Below are 21,465 nucleotides of genomic sequence, written 5' to 3'. Positions count from 1 at the left end.
AGCGCAGCAACTGAAGAGTTTCTGCGCACATAGTGGCTTAGCAGTGTGTACACGTTTGCAGTTTGAGCTCAAAAAGCTGCTTTACTGCACAGAAACTTGCCAGTATAGACAAGCCCTAAATGTTTCACTATTTGAGTCTAACACAAAAGACAGATGGGTACAATGCCTTACTTGACTTACGTTAAATAAAAATATTTTACCTTTTCCATTCATTTGATGACAACTCACTTTTCTCTCTAAGTCTGACACAATAAAATGTAAAAAGCTGTTTTATAAGTTTACATTTGAGATTTAGAAAAAAAATGTATTTAATACATAAGCAAAAATGTCATTGAGAGCAGATTTGAGTGTTTCAGAAAGCAAGATAAAAGGTCAGTGCAACCTCACAACATAACTCAGTGTATATTTGATACCACTGTGTGTTAATATGCCTAAAAAGGAGGCTGAAAGTGGACATACCCGGATTCTCCACAGCCTTTCTTAAATTAAAGGTATTTCCACTTGTTGGTGCTGAGACCATTCGCTTCATCGGGTCTTTCTGTAAGTAATTTGGGTCTGGTTCACTCTACTAGCAGAAAGGGAGGCAAATTGCACATTCAGGCCACCTGGGCTATTTGATCCCTAGAGAAAGTCAGTCAGTCTGTTTTACCTCCTCCCTCCCTGGGGAGTTAGCCTTACCCTCCAGTTGTTGAAAGCTGTCCACAAGATATTCTAATTAAGTGTATTGCTGGGCATCCTGAGCAGCACCTCAGTGCAGTAAATATTGCTGGTGCCTTATGCTGCTCTGACCTTCAGGTGGACTTCTGATTGAATGTATGCCAGCAGAATGAGTCAAGCTAATGTCTCTGAATTAGTTAAATTCTAGCAGTATGAGTGTGAAATTTTATTTGACTGTAAAATCCATTACATTTCATTACAGGAAATGGGGAGAATCTTTATATACCCTATGTACGCTGATGGGAATAAAAACCATAACTGACAACAGATTTTATTTTTGCCTATGCTGGAATCTCTTTGTCAGTGTAATGGAATCCTATACTACTTATGAGTTCTTCAGAAGAATGCTGGCCCTTAAAATAGAACTTGGCAATGGAAGACTTTTTTAGAGAAACCATTGCCTCCGCAGAACACACCAGCAGCTGAAATTCAGATGTCTGTGTGTTTTAGCAATTTGATAGTACTTAGTACTGTGTAAAGTAAAAGACTTAGTGCTGCCCATCATCTTCAAGCTGATAGATCATTTGGTTTGCAAAGCCATCACCAGAGTAGTCACACATACGTGTTTAACAGAAAGGTGTGAAAATTGCTTTGCTTTCGCCTTTGGTGAGTAATTGCTCAAAACAACTTTCTGTAATATAGGATAGAAAAGAATGGATCTATTTAATATGTACCCCATCCAAGGCCTGCAGGTGGGTCAAAATAGTGTGATCAGCTCTAGTAAAAGCTGCTGTGAAATCTGGAAGACTTGGCTATAGTATAACTAGATACTACATTTGACCCACACTGTTTAAACTAGAGAATTACTGTAATTTCATAGGGTCTTTTTCAGAGTCTCTTAGGCTGCTTTGAAAATTCAATATTCATCTTTACAACATTTAAAGTTAAATATATAGTAATAACAAAACTTTAATATTCATGAAATGCTTTGATACTGTGTTAATATAGATGACATGCAGAATAATAAATACTAATTACAACCATCTTCTCTTAAACTAGACTAAGCTTAGCCGATTATGTGAACAAGATAAAGTGGTACAAGCACTGGAAGAGAAACTTCAGCAGCTACACAAGGAGAAAGTAGGACAACTTTATTTATTGCCTAAAATGGATGTTATTTTACTTGGCTATTATCATAACACTGATAACTAAAGTAAAAAGAATCAACCCAATGGTGCAGAACATTAAAAATTAATTCTTTTTATTATAATAGTACACGCTTGAGCAAGCTTTGCTATCAGCCAGTCAAGAGATAGAAATGAATGCAGATAATCCAGCTGCCATACAGAATGTAGTCTTACAGCGAGATGATTTACAGAATGGACTACTGAGCACTTGTCGAGAAGTGTCTCGAGCTACTGCAGTAAGTAATAGATTTTTTTTTGCCAGTAAAACTCAATGAGGTGTTAAGCGATTTTTCTTCATGTTGGTACTTTTAATTGAGTTGTCTACAGGTTCGTTCTTTATTATTTCCCAGCATCTTTAAATTGTCTTTCATTTACCTTGAGCTTCTGGTGAGCCAGATAGAAAAATGTTCTTTTTAATCCAGTCAGCATGTGGAAATCTTTTGCCTTAAATTACTTTAAAGGGACAAATGCATACAAACTTTAATTGATTTGGCAACTTTTTTCTGTAAGATGAAAAGTTGATTATAGAGTGAGTTGTGTAATACCAATAAACCATATCTTATTGAGAAGTTGTGATGATAACTTAAGATGCTGCACTTAATTTTTCAAAAATGTATTGGCTCCTTTGTAAATATGTTAATATACAGTAGAAGCAACCAGAGAGGTCATATTGTCCTGTTAAGTTTACTATATGCTCTTCTTAGAGTAGATGTAGCAGTGTATTCCACTTACGTATGTGTGTGCCCACAATGCTGGAGCTGGAGAATTTTCCCTAGTAGTACCTGTATCGGGGCTGTGCTTGCACCTCATGGCTATAGTTCCTCCCCTAGATATATGAGGCAGCACTGCCCCAAGCCCTCTTAGTTCTTTCTTACCCCCCATGGCTGGAGTCAGAACTGCGTGTGGTTTTCACCTCACAGTCCTACCATTTTTAGTGACTTTTCTAGTTGTATATATTTAATTAGTATCCATAGTATAGCATTAGTTAGATTTAGTGTTAGTTAGCTGTAGTTTGTGTTTCCCTGGTGATGCCCTCACCAGGATTGACATTGTTTGAGGAAGCAGTCCCCTTCAATAATCCACATGTGGTGCTTGCTGTGCCTAGGTGAAGCCCATGTCAAGGAGCAGTAGTTCGATTTGCAGATCATTCACCAAATGGACTTAGGTGGCAGGGGATCTTCAGCTGAAGCAACACTTGCTCAAACAGGCCTGCTTCAGCACCAAGGCCATTGTTGTCATGGAGCTGGCGCTTCTCTGGAGACACAGAGGAGGAGTTCCTTGTCAAGTGCATCAAGGAAAAGGTCACATAAGACTGACCACGGTTGCTCCAAGCCCTATGGGGACTTGCCTCCCCCCTCCAGAAGAAGCGTGGATCATCCCCTGATGAATGCCAATTCACAGGATGGAGCATGACCTGTCAACTGCTTCCCAGTATGCTGTGTAAGGAGGGTCGGAGACACAATGCCGTTGACTCCAATTCTGGCCACGGGGTGTCCATTGAGTCTGGTACTGATGAGGATGATGCTGACACCAGCTGTTTCTACGCCAGTGATTAATCAGGAGCCAATGGACCTCTTCTGTCTTTCAGTTCCTACCTCGCTCTTGGTCCAGGACTTTGCAGCCCTGAGTCTTTTATAGCCCCATTGGCTGGGCAGGCTGCTGAAGCTGAGAGTTTGTCTGCACAGTACCCTGAGATCTCTTTCACAGTCAGTGGAAGTAGGGCTGGTGCTAGGCTCAGCACACATTTGGAAAGCCTTTCCTTTTCCAGAGACAGCAGGACTATCCCTGAAAAGGTCATAGGTACCATAGGAGAAAGCAGTCGGGTCTGGGATTCGACTAATCCACATTCCCTCTCTTAGTGCCTCCCAAGCACCCCGTTTGACTCCATTGGTCCACCCCAGTGTTCCAGGATCTCTCCTTTTTCTCCCCACTTCCTCTATTTGGGAACAGGTTGGCCTGCTTTCACAATGCTTGGGGCTCAATCACCATTGTTGGGCTGTGTCATCCAGTTCCTTTCCATCCTTCCTCCTTCTGTCCTTCTTCAGGAACCCCTCTCAGGAAGCAGGTTTGCTCTTTGCTGCCTTTAGGAGCAGCAGAGAGGTGCCACTGGAACATCAGCGTTAAGGTTTCTATTCCCAGTACTTTCTGGTGTCCAGATCCAAGGTAGAGGTGAGACCCATTCTTGAGCTTCATGGCATCAACAATTATATTGGATAAGTGACATTCCGAATGTCATTCTATCGACTGTCCTCCCTGCGTTGTCTCATAATGGCTAGTTTACTGCTCTGGACCTTCAGTATACCTACTTCCATGTGGTGATTTTGCTAGGCCATAGAAAATTCTTTCAATTTGTTGTGGCAGTGTCATTTTCAGTACACGCTGCTTCCATTTGGCTTGTCTTCTGCACCCCCCTGGGTTTTTACCAAATGCATGGTCATTGTGATGGCATATTTCATGAAGAAAAGAACCCACATCTTTCTGTATCTGGGTAACTGGTTACTGAGGGGCGGCAGATTCAAAAAGAAAGTTCTTGCTCACATCAGCAGTGCTCTGCATTTACTCAACCATCTGGTTCTCATCCTAAAGACTGGAAGTCAACTTCAGTTGCTGCTCAGAAAATTGAGTTTGTTGGGGCCGTAGTAAATTCTACATATTCGGGAGCATTTCTGCCGACCGACGGTTTTCAGGCAATTTGCCAGCTTTCCATGTCAGTGTCCCATATGTGCGTGAAGCTCTTGGGCCATATGTCCAGTTGCATGCAGGTAATCCGATCTGCAAGGTTTCTCTCTCTCTCTCTCTCTCTCTCTCTCTCTCTCTCTCTCTCTCTCTCTCTCTCTCTCTCTCTCTCTCTCTCTCTCTCTCTCTCTCTCTCTCACACACACACACACACACACAGACACACACACACACACACACACACACACACACACACACACACACACACCGTACATACTCAGGACAGTGCCATCTGACTGTCAGATATCAGAGGGGTAGCCATGTTAGTCTGGATCTGTAAAAGCAGCAAAGAGTCCTGTGGCACCTTATAGACTAACAGAAGTTTTGGCACATAAGCTTTCGTGGGTGAATACCCACTTCGTCGGATGCATGTCCGATGAAGTGGGTATTCACCCACGAAAGCTTATGTGCCAAAACGTCTGTTAGTCTATAAGGTGCCACAGGACTCTTTGCTGCTTTTACCATCTGACTGTTCACCCACTAGACAGATTGGTCTGTCGTCCTCTATTGGTCCTGGACTCCTTGCGGTGGTGGACGCATCTAGAGAACATTTGCCAGGGTATTCTTTCCCTTTGTCTGCCCCTTGCTAACCAGGTCTGTTGTCATGGACACGTCCCTGATGGATTGGGGAGCACACCTGGGGTCACTGAAAGTCCAAGGTCTGTGGTGGGAGCAGGAGGCCTCACTGTATATCAATATGCTGGAGCTTGGGGACATCTACAATGTGTCATCCTTTTCTGGACTATTGGGTTCAGTGGTTCACATGATGAAAATACTGACAAGATGTATTATGTGAACAAGCAAGGGGGAACACACATCTCCAGTCTTCTCACACTGTCAGTTCAGCATCCCCATATTGCTGCTTCTCGATCCTGAACTACTCACTCAGAATAACGTTTGCACCCTCTATCTTACACTCAGTTCCCTCCATCTCATGACATGGCTGATGCATGGCTAAATGAGGGGGAAGAGCGTTGTTCAGCAGCTGTTCAATAGGTAGTACACAACAAGAAAGCCATCTGTCAGAATGGGTTATTCAGCTAAATGGAAGCAGTGTTCAGTGTGGTCACTGGGCTATGGAATTCAACTGACGCTGGCTTCTATCCAGGACATCTTAGAGTATCCTGCTGCACCTTCAGTGGTTGGGACTTGCACTTAGTTCAATGAAAGTGCATCTGGCAGTGATATCAGCCTTTTATTCCCCACATTCAGAGAAAATCAGCCTTCTCCAATGCCATGGTAGCAAAATTCTTAAAAGGGCTTCATCTCAATCTTCCGGTCTGAGAGCCAGTTCCTCCGTGGAACTGTAACACTGTCCTAGGAGCTTTAATGTGACCTCTGTTCGAACCCCTGGTATTTTGTTCCTTTTTGTTTTTATGTCAGAAAACTGCATTCCTGGTAACGATAACATCAACAAAGAGAGTCTGAATTGCAGGCTCTGATGAGAGAGCCTCCGTGTACACAGTTCTCCAAGGTCAGAGTGACTTTACGACCACACTCCAACTTTTTATCTAAAGTGGTTTCACAGTTTCATTTGAAGCAGGCAGTATATTTACCTGTGTTCTTTCCTAAGTCGTATTCATCTCCGGAGGAGCAGTGTCTCCACACATTAAATGTCAGGCAATGTCTAGCCTTCTTTCTGGACAGGATTAAACAGTTATGTGCTTTGCCTTGCCTGTTTGTGTCACATGCAGATCATATGAAGTGTCAGATAATCTCTTCAGATGATCTCTAAATGGATAACCTCCTATATCAAGACTGTATGAAATAGTTTCAGCTATGCCTCTTCAGTGAGTGCAAGTTCATTCTGCAAGAGCTCATGCAACATCAATAGCATTCCTCAGTGATGTCCCAATATTGGACATTTGCAGGGCTGCTACGTGGTCATCCGTACATATGTTTATTGAACCATTATGCCGTCACTGCATCTTTCAGGATGCAAGTTTTGATAGGGTGGTCCTGCAGTCCTTGTTCAGGTAGACTCCAGCCCCGTCTCTTGGGGGATACTGCTTGTGAGTCAGCTAAGTGGAATAATTTGCTGCATCTGCTTGAAGAAGAGAGTTAGTTACTGTAACTGTAGTTCTTCAAAATGTGATGAAGTGTATTCCACAACCCTCCCTTCATCTTCTCTGCATTGAACTCTTGTCTCATGATATTCAGTGTGAAAGAACAGAATGAGGTCAGGGTGGTGCTGCCTCATATAGCTGGGGAAGGGCTATGGCCACAATGCAGGAGCACCACCCCCTATGGGTACTGTTAGGCAAAACCTCTGAATGCGCACACATCTAAGCGGAGTACACATTTGCATCACATCTTGAAGAACCGCAGTTACTATAAGTAACCTTTTCTTTTTGTTGGTTGCTGCTGTATACAGTGGAAACATACATTAGAATGCTCTCATTTATTCTTCAGAGCTTTGGTAATTTATGAAGGGAGTTCCTCTACTGATGTAATGTTAAGTGGACTCCCTTATTTCCCACAGTGATGTAAGCTGTTTCAAAAGGATAATTTTGTTCAAGTACTTGATTTTTGCTGGGGGAAAACTGGTTATCAGTTTGGATGGGTGGTAATATTGGACTAGATTTATGCTCTGATTTGTGCCTAATACAATCCCAGTGAAGTCAGTGGGCCGCACACAATACAGAATTTGACTCTTTGACGTCAGAAAAAACTTCAATAATATGCATGTGATATATTATCAAGGGATTGAATTTAAGTAAACTTTAGGTTAAAAGTGAAATGCACAGAATGGCACCTGTGGAATACTAAAGGTTGTAAAAAGAAACTTCATTCACTTGGCATAGCCCAGCAGAGTTTATATAAGACTCGCCACTTGTTGCCATGCAACAGAAGCAGGGTGGGAGTGTAAAGGGGCATTCACCTCTTGAGTACCTCCCAGCAACTGGGTATGGTACCACAGTCCTTTTCTCATCTCTGGTGCCCCTTGCAGGCTGTCAGCAGACCTTTGTTGATCTTCAGTTGCTTGTCACTCATTGAGTCATAAAATCCAAATGAACACCCTAATAACGTATTGGAGTCCAACAAAAAAGCAATCTATTTCCCCTCTCTAGGATTTTCATCCCTAGCTATAGGCCCTCTAAATTCAGCTCTTTGTTCAGGCCCACACACTACTCTGGACTCCAACTTCAGGACTCTACACACAGCAGCCACATACTGCTTACTCTAGTCCGTCACTGCTATTTTCCTGGCCCTCTTCTTACTGAGCCCCTTGGATATCCAGCGCGATCTCAGGGCTAGCATCCTTAGGTTCTTCTCCCTCTTCAGTCTGCATGTAAGTTCAGACAGCCATAAAACTCTAATACTTTTTGGGCTTCTTTTAGTCAGAGAGCGCATCCTTCTTTGCTCCTCTGGTTCCAGCCAGGAACCGACTTGCTAAGCCCCTGCAGCTTCTTTTGCCTGAGCCTGCTGGGCTATGATTGCTTCCGTAAGGTCTCCCTAAGCAGGCCTGCAGGACCCACTTTCACTGCTTCTGGTACAGGGTGTAATAGGACCCCAAGGCCTCCTGTAGGGAGCTGCAAAGGCCAGATACACCCTGTCAGAGGGAGCCTCATATATAAAACTGTACACTAGCTCCCAACCTGTTTTAATGTTTAACAGTGAAAAGAAAGACTTACAGTTGCATTTTAAAATATTTGTTTTCCCATCACAGATGCCTATTAAAGCAGGTTGGAATGTGATTTGTAGTGTAGCGGTGTCTCAAATAACATTTTTTAGCAAGATGGATGCCTCATTACAGGGCTCAGAAACTTTGATTAATAGCCCTGCATACAGTTGAATAAATGGAACATTTCTGCGCTCTGCAAATGTTGTGTTCCCTTCATCATCCACTGTTTTTATGGTGGATTTTTCTCTGTCCTTGTGGTCAGAGACTGACTAGACATTATGTCATGACTAGGGAATAGGACTGCCCCTACTGAAAAACTGTTAGTTTTCTCTGCTTCCAGAATGATGCAAAAGGCAGGCTACAGACCTCCATTTGTGACAGTCATCTTGATTCTAAATGTAAACGCTTTCTTCATCCTGTCTCATTTGAAACTTACTCTCTCAGCAGGCTTCTTTACTCAAGAGAAATACATTTTTTAGAGATAGTATTCAATACTCTTGTCTAGAAAAGATTTATTATATTTAATATTATGTCCGCTGGTTGTCATTAATCCTAAAATGGGACTCCCAGAGTTCACTGTGACACAACTGATACAAAACTAAATACAACAGTCCAATTATACTTAGTGATTAATGTTAGTTAAACACATAATCCCTAGAAGAATCCAGACCCATGAAGGGGGGTTGGCCACTGCCACCTCCTGCCCATTTTTCACAGGAACTCTGGGGAAGCTTGCCAGTCCCAGCCATGTTTGGAAGTGTGTCACACAGAGCTGATCAGTTTCCAGATCTGGAACTGGACTGAAAACAGGAGGGAACCACAGAAGCAATGTGGCTGCTCTACTCATTAGCAAAGCAGAACCTGAGGACAGCAGTACTGCTGCTCTTGATGCTCTTAAGTAGCTTCTCAGGTCACAGTGCTCCTGCTGCTAATGTGCTCCGTGACAACAGCCCTGCCTCAGATTTGTTGCAATGAGTGACAGCACTGTTGCATCATTGAGACACTCCCATCCTCCTCCTCCTCCTCCCTCTCCCCCTACAGTCAGCTAGCCAGTTAGCTAGGGTGCCAACAAATATAATACTGTGGCTGTTTGCCTGGGGAAGCAGACAGGTTATGTTCCTTTCCCAGGACCAGGCATGGCCCCTCCACACTCAGACCATTTCTATTGGTGGAAAATACTATTCCTGCTGTAGCTCCTTGTCCCTGCCCAAGGCTCCCAGCCTGATCCCCAAATATAAATCAGTCGGGACAGACTCTTCAAAGGCTCAAGACAAATCCGTAATCATCAATAAACAGAAGCCTTGGTCTTACCCAGGAAAACAAATACAAAAAGGAGACATCCTGGCTATAACTCTGCCCAGAGTTCATCAATATCTTACATTAAACATCAACAAGACAGATGGAAGGGTGGGGAACCTAAAGAAGGGAAAGTTAATCCTGATTCTCTTTGATGGGACAATGTCTGTCTCACATGCCTTGCACTTTCAGAAACCAAAAAAGGCACAGTCACGTCACCCTCCAACTTGTCACCATTCCAGCATTGTAAGAGAGACAAAACAAAGAATCTTGCTCACTTAATTAATGGTCTCCAGAGGAAGGGCATCTGTCCCAACTGGATGGAGAAGAAGAAAGAAACTCAAGATAGACACCTTTCAAAGTTATGTTAAATAAACTTATTTCAGAACTCCAGCCTGAGCAACCAGAAGAATAGGAAGTGACAGACAAAATCCCAGAACAGAAATCTTGCCCTTTAAATTCTAAGGAGGACTCTGTGTCCCCATCCATCCATCCATGATTTGGAGATTCCGAAATGCAGAATGAGCATTACCTGGCCAGTCTAGATGACCCAATTTGCAACTTCACAGGTTTTACTTGCTGTTGAAGGACAAGCTGGGCTTGAGTTATTCTGCCTTAGGTGGAAGCAGCAGCCTCTTCAAACAGTGGCCTCAGAGAAGGGTGAGGTTTTACCCTCAGTACCCATGAATAGAAAGATAATCCACTCTAAAGCATGATTCAGGATTTGGCCTGAAGGCATCTGTAAAACTCAGACGAAAGACTATTAAAAATCTTAATTCTGAATTAGACGTCGTACTTTTGACCTGTTAAATAATAATAATAAAAAAAATGCATCCTGTGAGGGAAAATTGACAAAATTTAGTCTGTTGCAGCGGGTGATAATTGAAGGTCTTGTCTGTCTCCAGGCGTATTTGGAGTGTGAAGGAGGAATTAAGACAAAGGGTCCAAGAAGGAAATTCTCAGGTGCAAGCAAATTATTTTCCCTTTTTTATCTTGTTGCCCACGGAAGAAAATAAATGAAACACCAGTTGAAAGTGAAAAACTATTTTTAAACAGGACCAAAATGGATTTCTTAATTTGTTCTTGAGCGATACTGCTGAATTTGCATCTGCTAGACTGAGAAAAAAATGGTGCAAGTTTTTTAAACTGCTAACATCTCTTTTTAACTTGTCAACACCTAGTGGGAGATTTTAATTCTACCTTTCTTCTAAATTAAGGAACTGGAAAGAGCATGGAGAGAGTATGACAAATTAGAATACGATGTAACAATTACAAGGAACCATATGCAGGAGCAGCTGGACCGACTTGGAGAAGTTCAGGTATAGAAGAATTGTAATATGATTTTAATTCTGTTTAAAATACAAAGTTGAATCAAAAAACCACTTTATTTCATGCCTGTTTGAGTCTTCCTGATAGATCAATGAAAGGAAGAGGAGGGAAAAATAAGATTGTCCTTTGCTGCTTTTTGGTATTTTTTATTATTTGTATTACTGTAAAGGCCTAAATGGTAGTTTGGGTTTTTTTTGTTTTTCTGGGGGGGGGGGGTATTATGTGTTTCATTTTTCCCCTTCCAGCAGCTCCCATTGGCCTGGAGCAGTGAACTGCAGCCACTGGGAGCCATGATCAGCCAAACCTGCGAATGTGGCAGGTACACAAACTGGCCCGGCCCACCAGGGGCTTTCCCTGCAGAAGCAGTGGAACAGGTTTGAGAACCACTGCAATAAGTAGATGGAGGGTGGAGAGGAACATAGGGAGCCCTGTGCAGAGGAGTGCCACAAGCCATGCATGCTACAGATTGGCTTTCCACACACAGACATGGAAGGGATGTTGCAGATGAGTGGCAGGAGCAGGGAAATAAGTATACAGCAGACCCATTGGCACAAATTTTGAATGGTTATGGGGGCACACATCGGCCATAGTTTATTCACCAGTTTAGAGTAGTTCATTCTGAGAGTCTGGACAGAGACAAACACAGCTTCACACTGTCAGTCATGCTGCTTTTATGTTGATTGGATCCACCTATGTGTCTGTTCTGATAGTGTTCCCTTTTGACCAATGCAAGAGATGCAAACAGCTCAACATATGAAGAATCATCCCACAGAGTAGAGCTGTGGTAATGTGTACAGTGGAGAATTCCCTTGTTTCCATTCTCCTTTGTAGATTGGGACATCGTGTCCTCCGGTGTCGCTAGTGAAATGCTCTACTGTCAAATTGCTTAATTTTCATTTTGGAAGATGAGATTTGCAAAGCCGCTGAATCAGGCAGCTGGAATGTGTGAGCAGTCAATTGTTGTGATGGTGGTGGCTACTTCACTAACCACCCTGAAGAGGTTACACCAACCTCCAGATAATGTGAACATCGTATCAGTGTGGATGGGGAGTGTCAATTATCAGATTGCTTCCTAAATCCTGGTTCCTTTCACTAAGGAGAGAAAATTGTGTACATGATACTTTCTACAGACTGTAAAATTGTTTGTTCTTCCACCATATTATACGTGCTGTCCCATGTCTCTTTACCGGCAGACTGAGTCAGGAGGTATACAGCGTGCTCAGATTCAAAAGGAACTTTGGAGAATTCAAGATGTCATGGAAGGTTTGAGTAAACATAAGCAGCAAAGAAGTTCTACAGAGGCAGGTAAATGGGCTGCTTTTATTAAACCACATAGTACTTCTAGGGAATAAACTTTGTAATTGCTTTTTTGCTTGACTGAAAACTGTTTGATATCACAGTTGCTAGAAACAAGTGTAACTGAAATTATTTACTAGTTGAAATTAGTATGTTTAAGCCTTTTGGTCAATACAGAGGCAGGCTTTTGTCCTAGTTCGTAAATAGTTATTTATCGTAAACAGATTTTCATGTTTTTTTTAAACAGGTACCATTGGATCAAAGTCTTTTTCAGCTATTAAGTATAAAAATGAGGTATGATTTTAGTAATTTTATATTTTAGCATCCATGAATTTCTGAATTAAAAATTATTGGCTGACTAAAATAATTTCTGAACTCTTCTAATGGTATCAGAAATGTGTATTCAGTATATTTAAATTGGCAGATCCATTACTGAATTATTGGATTACTTTTGAAGGTTAAAGTCCCATGTAGTAATTCTAAATTTTTCATTTCTTCTGTGACCTCTTACCAATTCATGATTCTGTGTCCCCATTCCTCACCCTTTTTTGTTCCCAGGCCTCTACCCCAAAAGCGTAAATCCTGATTCCCCCCCCCCCCCACACACACACACACACATTTCATGGAGAGAACAATTATATTGTTTTACATCTCTCTTCATATGTAAAGCCTGGTTCACAGATGTGCTGAGCACCCCAACAACAGATAAATCGATGGCAGCTCCAAGTGTTCAACCCATCTGGAAATCAGGCCCATAATGTGTAGAAATCATAGCTTTAAAGGTACACTGTCAACTTTGTGTTACGCCCAAAATTTAAGCTTGGTTTATAAAGGTTATAGAAAATCTAATATGCACCAAAATCTTTTAATAATATTGAATTTCAGTTAAAACAGTGAGATAACAAAATCAGTATGCTTAGTCACAAACAGAAGCATGTCTGTGCATGAGAGGCAGAAAGTACAACAGATAGAAATGAAAGCATAACTAGCTGAGTGAGATGCAGGAAGTAAATGGTGAAAATGAGATTTAAAAGAAGTATTTCAATCTCTGAATCTAGATGGTGTTAGTAAAACAATGTTGTTTGTTAATGTATCTTTTTAGTATGACAGTGTCCCTTTAATTCCAAAACACAAAGCTTGTATAGCTACAGTAATATACTTTTTAAAAGTTATAAATAATTGTAACAGGTGTGCATATCTAAATAAGGTGACTATTCTACAATCTTTAGGAAGAGGAAGTAGTCCCACCTCGTCCTCCACTCCCTCGGTCCTATGACTTTACAGAGCATCCTCCCATAATCCCCTCTCTGCCCAGTGATAGCAGCTCCTTGCTCTGTTATAGTAGGGGCCCAGTACATCTGCTGGAAGAAAAGAAGATTCACCAAGTTCAAGGAAATCAGAGAAATGGATCTTACTGTGTAAGTGGCTAAAATTGCCACAATGTACATCAAGCATTCCCCCCCCCCATCCACTGCACAGTCACTTTTATTTTGACATCTGGCTACTTTTGTGCTGTGTAATTCCTTTTTGGCTAATTAATTTTAGTTCTAGCTGCATCATTTACATCTGACCTTTTTTCATCAGATATACCATGCTTATAAACGTGTTTTAAGAATCAAACATCAAAACAAGACTCTCACAGTGATTCGATATATTTTGATCACTTTTTCAAAATCAGGTTTTTCTGAACTCTTGTAACACTACACAAACCCCAGTCCTGGCAATCACGTATCTGTTGAAGCCATTTATAGTTAGTTTTTGTTTCTTGGGGTTAGTGTTATATAATAACGGTGAACTTTCTCCTTCACATTAGCCAGACTCAGTTTATATAACTTTTGAAAGTCAGTGGCAGTTTGTTTCATGTTAATTACAAAATGAATATCACTACACCAGCCCCTGAGCAATGGAGCATTGGCTTGCAAAAATAACATATTTAAATTAGAGCAAAATCAGCCACAAGATTATGTTGTTTGATTCTTAAGATACTAACATTTAAATGATAAATCAGTGTTCATTGCCTTTTACTATTATCATCCTTCTAGGGTCCAGATTATAGACTTTATAAGAGTGAGCCAGAGTTAACAACAGTGGCAGAAGTTGATGAGTCTAATGGTGAAGAAAAGACAGAACCAGTTTCAGAGTCAGAAACTTCTGCAACTAAAGGTTAGTGCCAAGCATGTTGATTTCCAGCCTGTTTTTCAGTCTTTCACAAGGAATACAGAATATTGTAAGTGCCTTGTAGAAACTGTTGTTTTATTTGTGTGTGTATATATGTGTATAATATTACGAATAGTATGTCCATTGCTTGATGCAAATGAAACAGCTCCTGCAATAAAATGCTTTAGTTTTACAACAAGAGGTTTTCAGTCAATCAAACCACAGAGAAATGAAACATTACACTGAACAACCCTGAAATCCTTATTGACACTGTGTCAAATCATATCATTCATGTCCCACACACATCACTCCCTTGAACAATTACCCATTTTCTGTCCTTCCCCTTATGCGTTTTTTAATTCCAACTCGCAACAGTGTGTTATCAAAATGTCCAGAAAGGCAGCATCACAGAATTCTCAAACTCTCTCAAGACAAGGAAATAATGTGTTTTTTAATCTTGCAATTGTTGAATTGCCCTCTGTCTTGTGATACAATAGAATTAATGTTATTGCCCTTGGAATATACTCTAATAAAGGTCTGTGCTGTTGCTGAATGCCTCAGTTTCTCTTCTTCATATAGTCCCCATAAAAGCAATTAATTACTTAGTAGATTCCTTCACCGTGAACACTCACTTAAGGAATCTAATACCCCTTGTTAAAACATGTAAAATAGCTTTTTAAAAGTTGTGTTTGGAAAAGGCAGTTGTCAAAATCCTCTCACTTTAACAATATGTGCTGCACCCCCATTAGCCAAATTGAAAGAACATTCAAGAGCAATGTCTTAAAATCAGCCTCTCCCTGCCCCCGTAATACCTGCAATGTTCAGTGCCAGTCAGGTCACTTGACTTGCATTCTAATGTGATGACTCAGCATGCACGTGAGATGCTGGTGTTATGGGTCTTGGCTGAATGTGATCTAAAGGGATGTCATTAGTTAACTGTGTGGTTTTATGTTGTATAGTTTTGAAGGGTTGAAAAAGCATTTAATCCTTGTGGATTACCTGACTCACCTTATCTCTCATAAATGGAGAAATAATTGTCTGTCTGTGAGAAAACAAGCCTCACTAAAGAAAAGCAGATAATAAGCTGCCTATCTGATATAGATGGCACTTAAAAAAAAAAAAAAAAAAAGCTCCAGCCTCAGTGTGGATTCTTCCTCTTACCAGTAGATTGAGATAATTTTATTGTAGCTGTTACTGTTTGTTCCACCCAATGAGCACTTAGCCTTCCAATGCACTTATTTCAGTCTAGTTCTCGATACTCAAAAAAAATCCCAACAGCATGAGAGAATATAAGCAATCAATTTTTCCTAATTGTCTACATGCACTAACATATTGCTTATACTTGTATTTGTATTGTTTCATTTAATCTTCCCATACCTTCATATCCCAAACAATTTCAGCAGAGCTCAACTTAAAAATCACACATCTAAAATTGTATTTTACTTATTGTTGTAACAAACCACATCTAAGGGCTTATCTACATGATGGTGTAACGCACACTAAGTGTGATTTCTATAGTGCACTAAGATGTTATGCATTAATTGGTCCATATAGATGCTTCTTGTGGGATCTAAAGGTTTACAGTGCACTTTAACCTAGCACTATGTTAAAGCACACTAGGAACCTTTAGTTCACACCAGCAGGGCCTGATGAACTAATTTAATGTGCAACATCTTAGAATGTTTTAGAAATCACATCACAGGAATGTGTATAGCCTTACCATGTAGACCAGCCCTAAGATAACTATAGCCACATGTAGTGGTTGCTACTGCAATAAAATAAGAAGAGATTGGAAGAGAACATTTAATTTTTTTATTTGTTTATTTTTTGTGCACTTTACAGCACTAGTTATTTTAAATCATAGACTTTAAGGTCAGAAGGGACCATTATGATCATCTAGTCTAACCTCCTGCAAAATGCAGGCCACAGAATCTCATCTACACACTCCTGTGTCTGAGCCATTGAAGTCCTCAAATCATGGTTTAAAGACTTCAAGGTGCAGAGAGCCTTCCAGCAAGTGACCTGTGCCCCACGCTGCAGAGGAAGGCGAAAAATGTTATTTTCTTTTCATTTGTCCTTCGCCCTCCAAGAAAGAAAAAGCATTTTAAAAATAGGAATTTGTGATTGTAAAACTCTAGAAATTGGAGACCAGTGACCTGCAAAGGAGAATTAAAATAGGTTTATGCCCTTTCTTTTCCTGTTTTAACAATTAAAGGCCTGAAGGGTTTCTTGAAATGTGTTTGTCTTGGTCAGATGCTCAGCATTCCGTGTGTAGTACGAGTTCAGGTCCTATCTAGTCCTATTTTGTTTTAAAAAAGAAAAAGCTTTCGTGACTAATTAACATTTTGGATAAAGGAAGCTTTAGTTAAAGATGCATCCTCCTACCTATCCAATTATGACAGTAGCAATCTACTGGGATCTGCAAGAGTTGTTCTAAACCAGAGACCACAGCTGGCATTCCAGATATTTTCAAGGGAAAAAAAACTTGCAAACGGACAAAAAATTGTGAAAGCCCAAATGCATCTTTTGGGTTTTCTTCATGTATCATGAAGAAGCAAAACAGGAGCAAGCCTAATTTTTGAAAAAATCCTTTGCTGGTCACATTTAACATACTGGTTAAATACTGACTAGATTTGTTTGACTGGGTTTATTTACTTAGAAAAAAAAATGCAGATATACTAGTTAGGCATCATGACTTTTATGGTAAATACAAGACTGGTAGCCTATCAATTAATAACTTCACATCCTAATGTATTTTCACTGGAAAACAATACAGTATTGCATGTGCCATTTTGCATAACACTTAAGATGCTGTTTTATTACTTTATAGGTTCACATTTTCCTGTTGGAGTTGTCCCTCCCAGAACCAAATCACCAACTCCAGAATCGTCAACAATAGCCTCTTACGTCACTTTAAGGAAAAACAAGAAGATAGATCTAAGAATGGTATTTAAAAATAATTTGCAAGCATCGAGATTTACAACAGTGTATTTGTTTTCCAAGTTTAATTTCTGGATCTTTAGTTACTTTAAAAGCTTTATCTTTCATTTACTTTGAAACATCCCACTGGCTTAAAAAGTGCAATAAAGTGTATTACCTTCATGCATTCAGTTCATAAGTAAGCAATGACAGCATTTTAAAATTCACTTGTGCCAGAACCCCTATAGACTTCATTACATTTGAATTGGTAAAGTGCTAAATGTTGGTGATAAGTCCTCAATTATTGAGTAGCTTTTAAAATCAGGCTCTTTGATTTTTCTAGTGGTCACCAGTATTATTGCTAAACTAGTTATTGAATCTAGTGCCAGTGGGTCATCCTCAGTACTGAACTAAAAGTACATAAAGTCCTGCCTTTTAGGCTTGTTTTTTTCAAGTGCCTTTCTTGTTGTGGGGCAGGAGGACAGCATATTATTAACCTGTGTTGTTAAATCATTTTTTTCCCAACCCAAAAATGATTTTTGAGACATGTGAAATGATTAGAACAGTTGAGAGTACAGTGCATAGTACTGAACCTCTTGTGATTTTCAGATGAGTTCTCAGATAGTGTGGGATGAAGGAAGAAGACAAAATGACAGAGGCCATGTCTACATCTAAAATTTTGCAGTGCTGGTTGTTACAGCTGTATTAGTACAGCTGTATAGGGCCAGCGCTGCAGAGTGGCCACACTTACAGCAACCAGCGCTGCAAATGGTGTTAGATGTGGCCACACTGCAGCGCTGTTGGGCGGCTTCAAGGGGGGTTCGGGGAACGCGAGAGCAAACCGGGAAAGGAGACCAGCTTCGCCGCGGTTTGCTCTCGCGTTCCCCGAACCCCCTGCAAACCGCAGGGAAGGAGACCTGCTTGCTCGGGGGTTCGGGGAACGCGAGAGCAAACCGGGAAAGGAGACCAGCTTCGCCACGGTTTGCTCTCGCGTTCCCCGAACCCCCCTGCAAACCGCAGGGAAGGAGACCTGCTTGCTCGGGGGTTCGGTGAACGAGAGAGCAAACCGGGGAAGGAGACCAGCTTCGCCGCGGTTTGCTCTCGCGTTCCCCGAACCCCCCTGCAAACCGCAGGGAAGGAGACCTGCTTGTTCGGGGAACGCGAGAGCAAACCAGGGAAGGAGACCAGCTTCGCCGCGGTTTGCTCTCGCGTTCCCCGAACCACCCTGCAAACCACAGGGAAGGAGACCTGCTTGTTCGGGGAACGCGAGAGCAAACCGGGGAAGGAGACCAGCTTCCCCGTGGTTTGCTCTCGCGTTCCCCGAACCACCCTGCAAACCGCAGGGAAGGAGACCTGCTTGCTCGGGGTTCGGGGAACGCGAGAGCAAACCGGGGAAGGAGACCAGCTTGATTACCAGAGGCTTCCTCAGGTATGCTGGGATACCTGCTTATTCCACGGAGGTCAAGAAAAGCGCTGGTAAGTGCCTACACTTGATTACCAGCGCTGGATCACCAGCGCTGGATCCTCTACACCCGAGACAAAACGGGAGTACGGCCAGCGCTGCAAACAGGGAGTTGCAGCGCTGGTGATGCCCTGCAGATGTGTACACCTCCTAAGTTGCAGCGCTGTAACCCCCTCACCAGCGCTGCAACTTTGTGATGTAGACAAGCCCTAAGATAGGAAATGGGAGCAGGGAATAGAGAAGACAGAAGGGAAAACTGACAGAGGATTTTAGGAATGAGAATGGAGGCGGAAGCAAGACAATAACAGAAGTGTGAGTTCAGAGAAGAGATTACTACCACTTTTAAAAAGACCGTATCCAGACTTTTTGTGAGCTTTTGAGACATATGCATGTTTGGGAAATCAGAGTCCACAACAACAACCATACTCTAGTCTTCAACCTCATCTTTAGTATGAAAATTTTATATGACTACTTAATACAGTTTAACTGTAATCATAGAACAAGGTGAACTAAGTCCAGAACCATTCAGAAAACAGCTTAAAACCTTTAAATGCAGTTGCAAAAATGGTGCTGAACATAGTTTGGTCTTGGTCTATGCTTGCAGTTAAATTGTGACCAGCTGTACCCATTCATAGAGTTTAAGACCAGACGGGATAATTAGATTGTAATCAAGTCATCTGTCCATCTTCCTTCTGATAAGGTAAACAGATTGAGATCTAAATGTCTTACTGTAAGGCATTCCCCCCAGCTTTTGAATAATTTTTTGTGGCTCTTTTCTTTACCGCCTCCAATCTTTCAACATTTTTTTTAAATGTGGACATCAGAACTGTATGCAGTATTCTAGTAGTCTCATCAATGCTGTGTAGAGGTAAAAACGCCACCCTACTCCTACTTGCTCCCCACCCGTCTAAGTGTATACATCCAAGGATCAAGTTAGTCCTTTTTTGCCACACAGTTGCTCTAGAAGCTCAGACTGAGTTGCTTGTCCATTGGTCAACATGAGTTCCCAGTGTGATGCTGTGGAGAAAAAGGCTAATGTGTTGCTGACACCTGTCGTCAGCAATGGGTAATAATTTTTCTAGATTAGACAAAAGTTACTGATACTTTTTAGCTCATTTGACAGCAGATTAGCAACTACAGTGCTGATATATTTTAGGAATAAATTAGGTGTGAGGAAGCAACATATGGATGCCAAATTTATGGTGGTTCTTCGAGGAAAGTCCCTGTGGGTGCTCCACTTTAGATGTCCGTGTGCCCTGTGCTTGTAATCGGAGATTTGTGGTAGCAGTGCCTAGTTTGGTTGTGCATGCGCCATCGCCGTCTCGCGCTGCTCCAGGCAGTTACATAGTACTGCGCAACCAACTGTCCCTCAGGTCCTTCTCTGCTGCCTTTTGCCTTGAGTCAGAGCAATTACCAGTGCCCTCACTTACCTTTATAGTATACTTAGTAGTTTTATCATTGTTACTCTTTATGCTTATTCTATTTATTTTAAAAAAAGTCTCCCTTATTCCCCTCAGTAGGAAGAGTAAGTTTAGGCTTCCGTAGGGTTACTGCTGTTTCTTATTTGGAACAGAACCTCTCCACATACCCAAATCACTGGGATTCAAATGCTACCTGACTTGCATACTGTAAATCTCGATCTCTGATAGACATGCACAGTGTGTCTGCTGTCTCAGCAAGACACACATTCCTCAAAAGTGTCCACGTTGCTGTAATCTCCTGGCCAGAACAAGAAAAGTTATGGATCTTCAACTTAAGGTCCTTTATGATGGAGAAATCTCTGATACCGGCCTCAAACTCCGAGTTGAGGACCCCTCCAGACCAACAGTCACCATCATCAGCCCCTACGAAAAAGACTTGACCCAAGAAGGTTACTAAAAAGCAGGTTCAGGCTTCACACAACGGGAATTGGCTACGAAAAAGCAATCCCCTACCTCCAAGTCTACCATGGTACCGATGGCACTGAGCCAGGACCTTCCGGTACCACAAGTTTTCAGAGAGCCAGAGACCCTAAGTGGGGAAGCTTGAACGGAGACTCACATGCCATTCCCACCAAACTGGCCTGATTGGGATCAGTGGGCAATATACAGAGCTCAACATCACAGGCCCCCTAGCCCATCAAGATCAAGAGCACCATGATCACCTATCCCAGCAGCATCAAAAACACAAGAGGAGGTGACCGAGGAAACCTCAGACCAGGAAGCATTACCAAGAGTGAACATGTTCTCTTTGTCACCAGATGGAAGTATAATGCCCCTACCGCAGGGCATGACTTCAAGCAATTCCAGAAACTCTTCAAAAGGTGGCAGAGACCTTGGGCATATCACAAGAGGTACCTATATCACAGCATAAACTACTAGACATACTTTAAACATCTACCTCAGCAAAGGTAACATTTCTGATCAACGATACTATTATGGAGCCTTCCAAAACCATCTGGCAGACATGCGCAACAGCACCCCCACCATGCATAAGATCAGTCAAGAAATACTATGTGCCATATGAAGGAGTTGAATTCTTATTTAAACACCCTACGCCAAACTCACTAGTGGTGGAAGCAGTAAATGGCAAAAACAACCTGTATGACAGAGACTGGAATAAGTTAGTTCTCTTCAGCCACAAGGTGTATTCATTTGCAACACTGCAGTTTCACATAGCTAATTACGAGGCCCTACTGTCCAAATATACACAATTTTTTTTTAAATTTCAGAATTTATTGAAGAGAAAAAAAGAACAGTTTAAAGCTAATATCGCCGAAGGCCATCTCATTGCCATGACAGTGCTGCAGGTCTCTCTCAACT

The 21,465-nt window shown here is 41.6% G+C and overlaps 1 protein-coding gene across 14 annotated transcripts in view; it reads left to right on the top strand.

Annotated features, from left to right (window-relative positions):
• PLEKHA5 (pleckstrin homology domain containing A5) overlaps nt 1-21,465 on the top strand; it is a 289,350-nt gene that overhangs the window by 250,680 nt on the left and 17,205 nt on the right. For 7 of the 14 annotated variants that reach the window (XM_030541890.1, XM_030541862.1, XM_030541822.1 and 4 more), the window contains 8 exons: nt 1,717-1,797; nt 1,931-2,080; nt 10,719-10,820; nt 12,021-12,135; nt 12,374-12,420; nt 13,356-13,544; nt 14,169-14,289; nt 17,114-17,229. In XM_030541890.1, coding sequence (XP_030397750.1) covers nt 1,717-1,797; nt 1,931-2,080; nt 10,719-10,820; nt 12,021-12,135; nt 12,374-12,420; nt 13,356-13,544; nt 14,169-14,289; nt 17,114-17,229 — 921 coding nt within the window. The remainder of the gene's footprint in view (nt 1-1,716; nt 1,798-1,930; nt 2,081-10,718; nt 10,821-12,020; nt 12,136-12,373; nt 12,421-13,355; nt 13,545-14,168; nt 14,290-17,113; nt 17,230-21,465) is intronic. The other 7 variants (XM_030541871.1, XM_030541812.1, XM_030541785.1 and 4 more) reach the window with 3 other exon arrangements.

The sequence above is a fragment of the Gopherus evgoodei genome, chromosome 1, assembly GCF_007399415.2.
Source record: "Gopherus evgoodei ecotype Sinaloan lineage chromosome 1, rGopEvg1_v1.p, whole genome shotgun sequence".
Taxonomy (NCBI): domain Eukaryota; kingdom Metazoa; phylum Chordata; order Testudines; family Testudinidae; genus Gopherus; species Gopherus evgoodei.
This window is presented reverse-complemented; position numbering and strand designations above follow the sequence as displayed.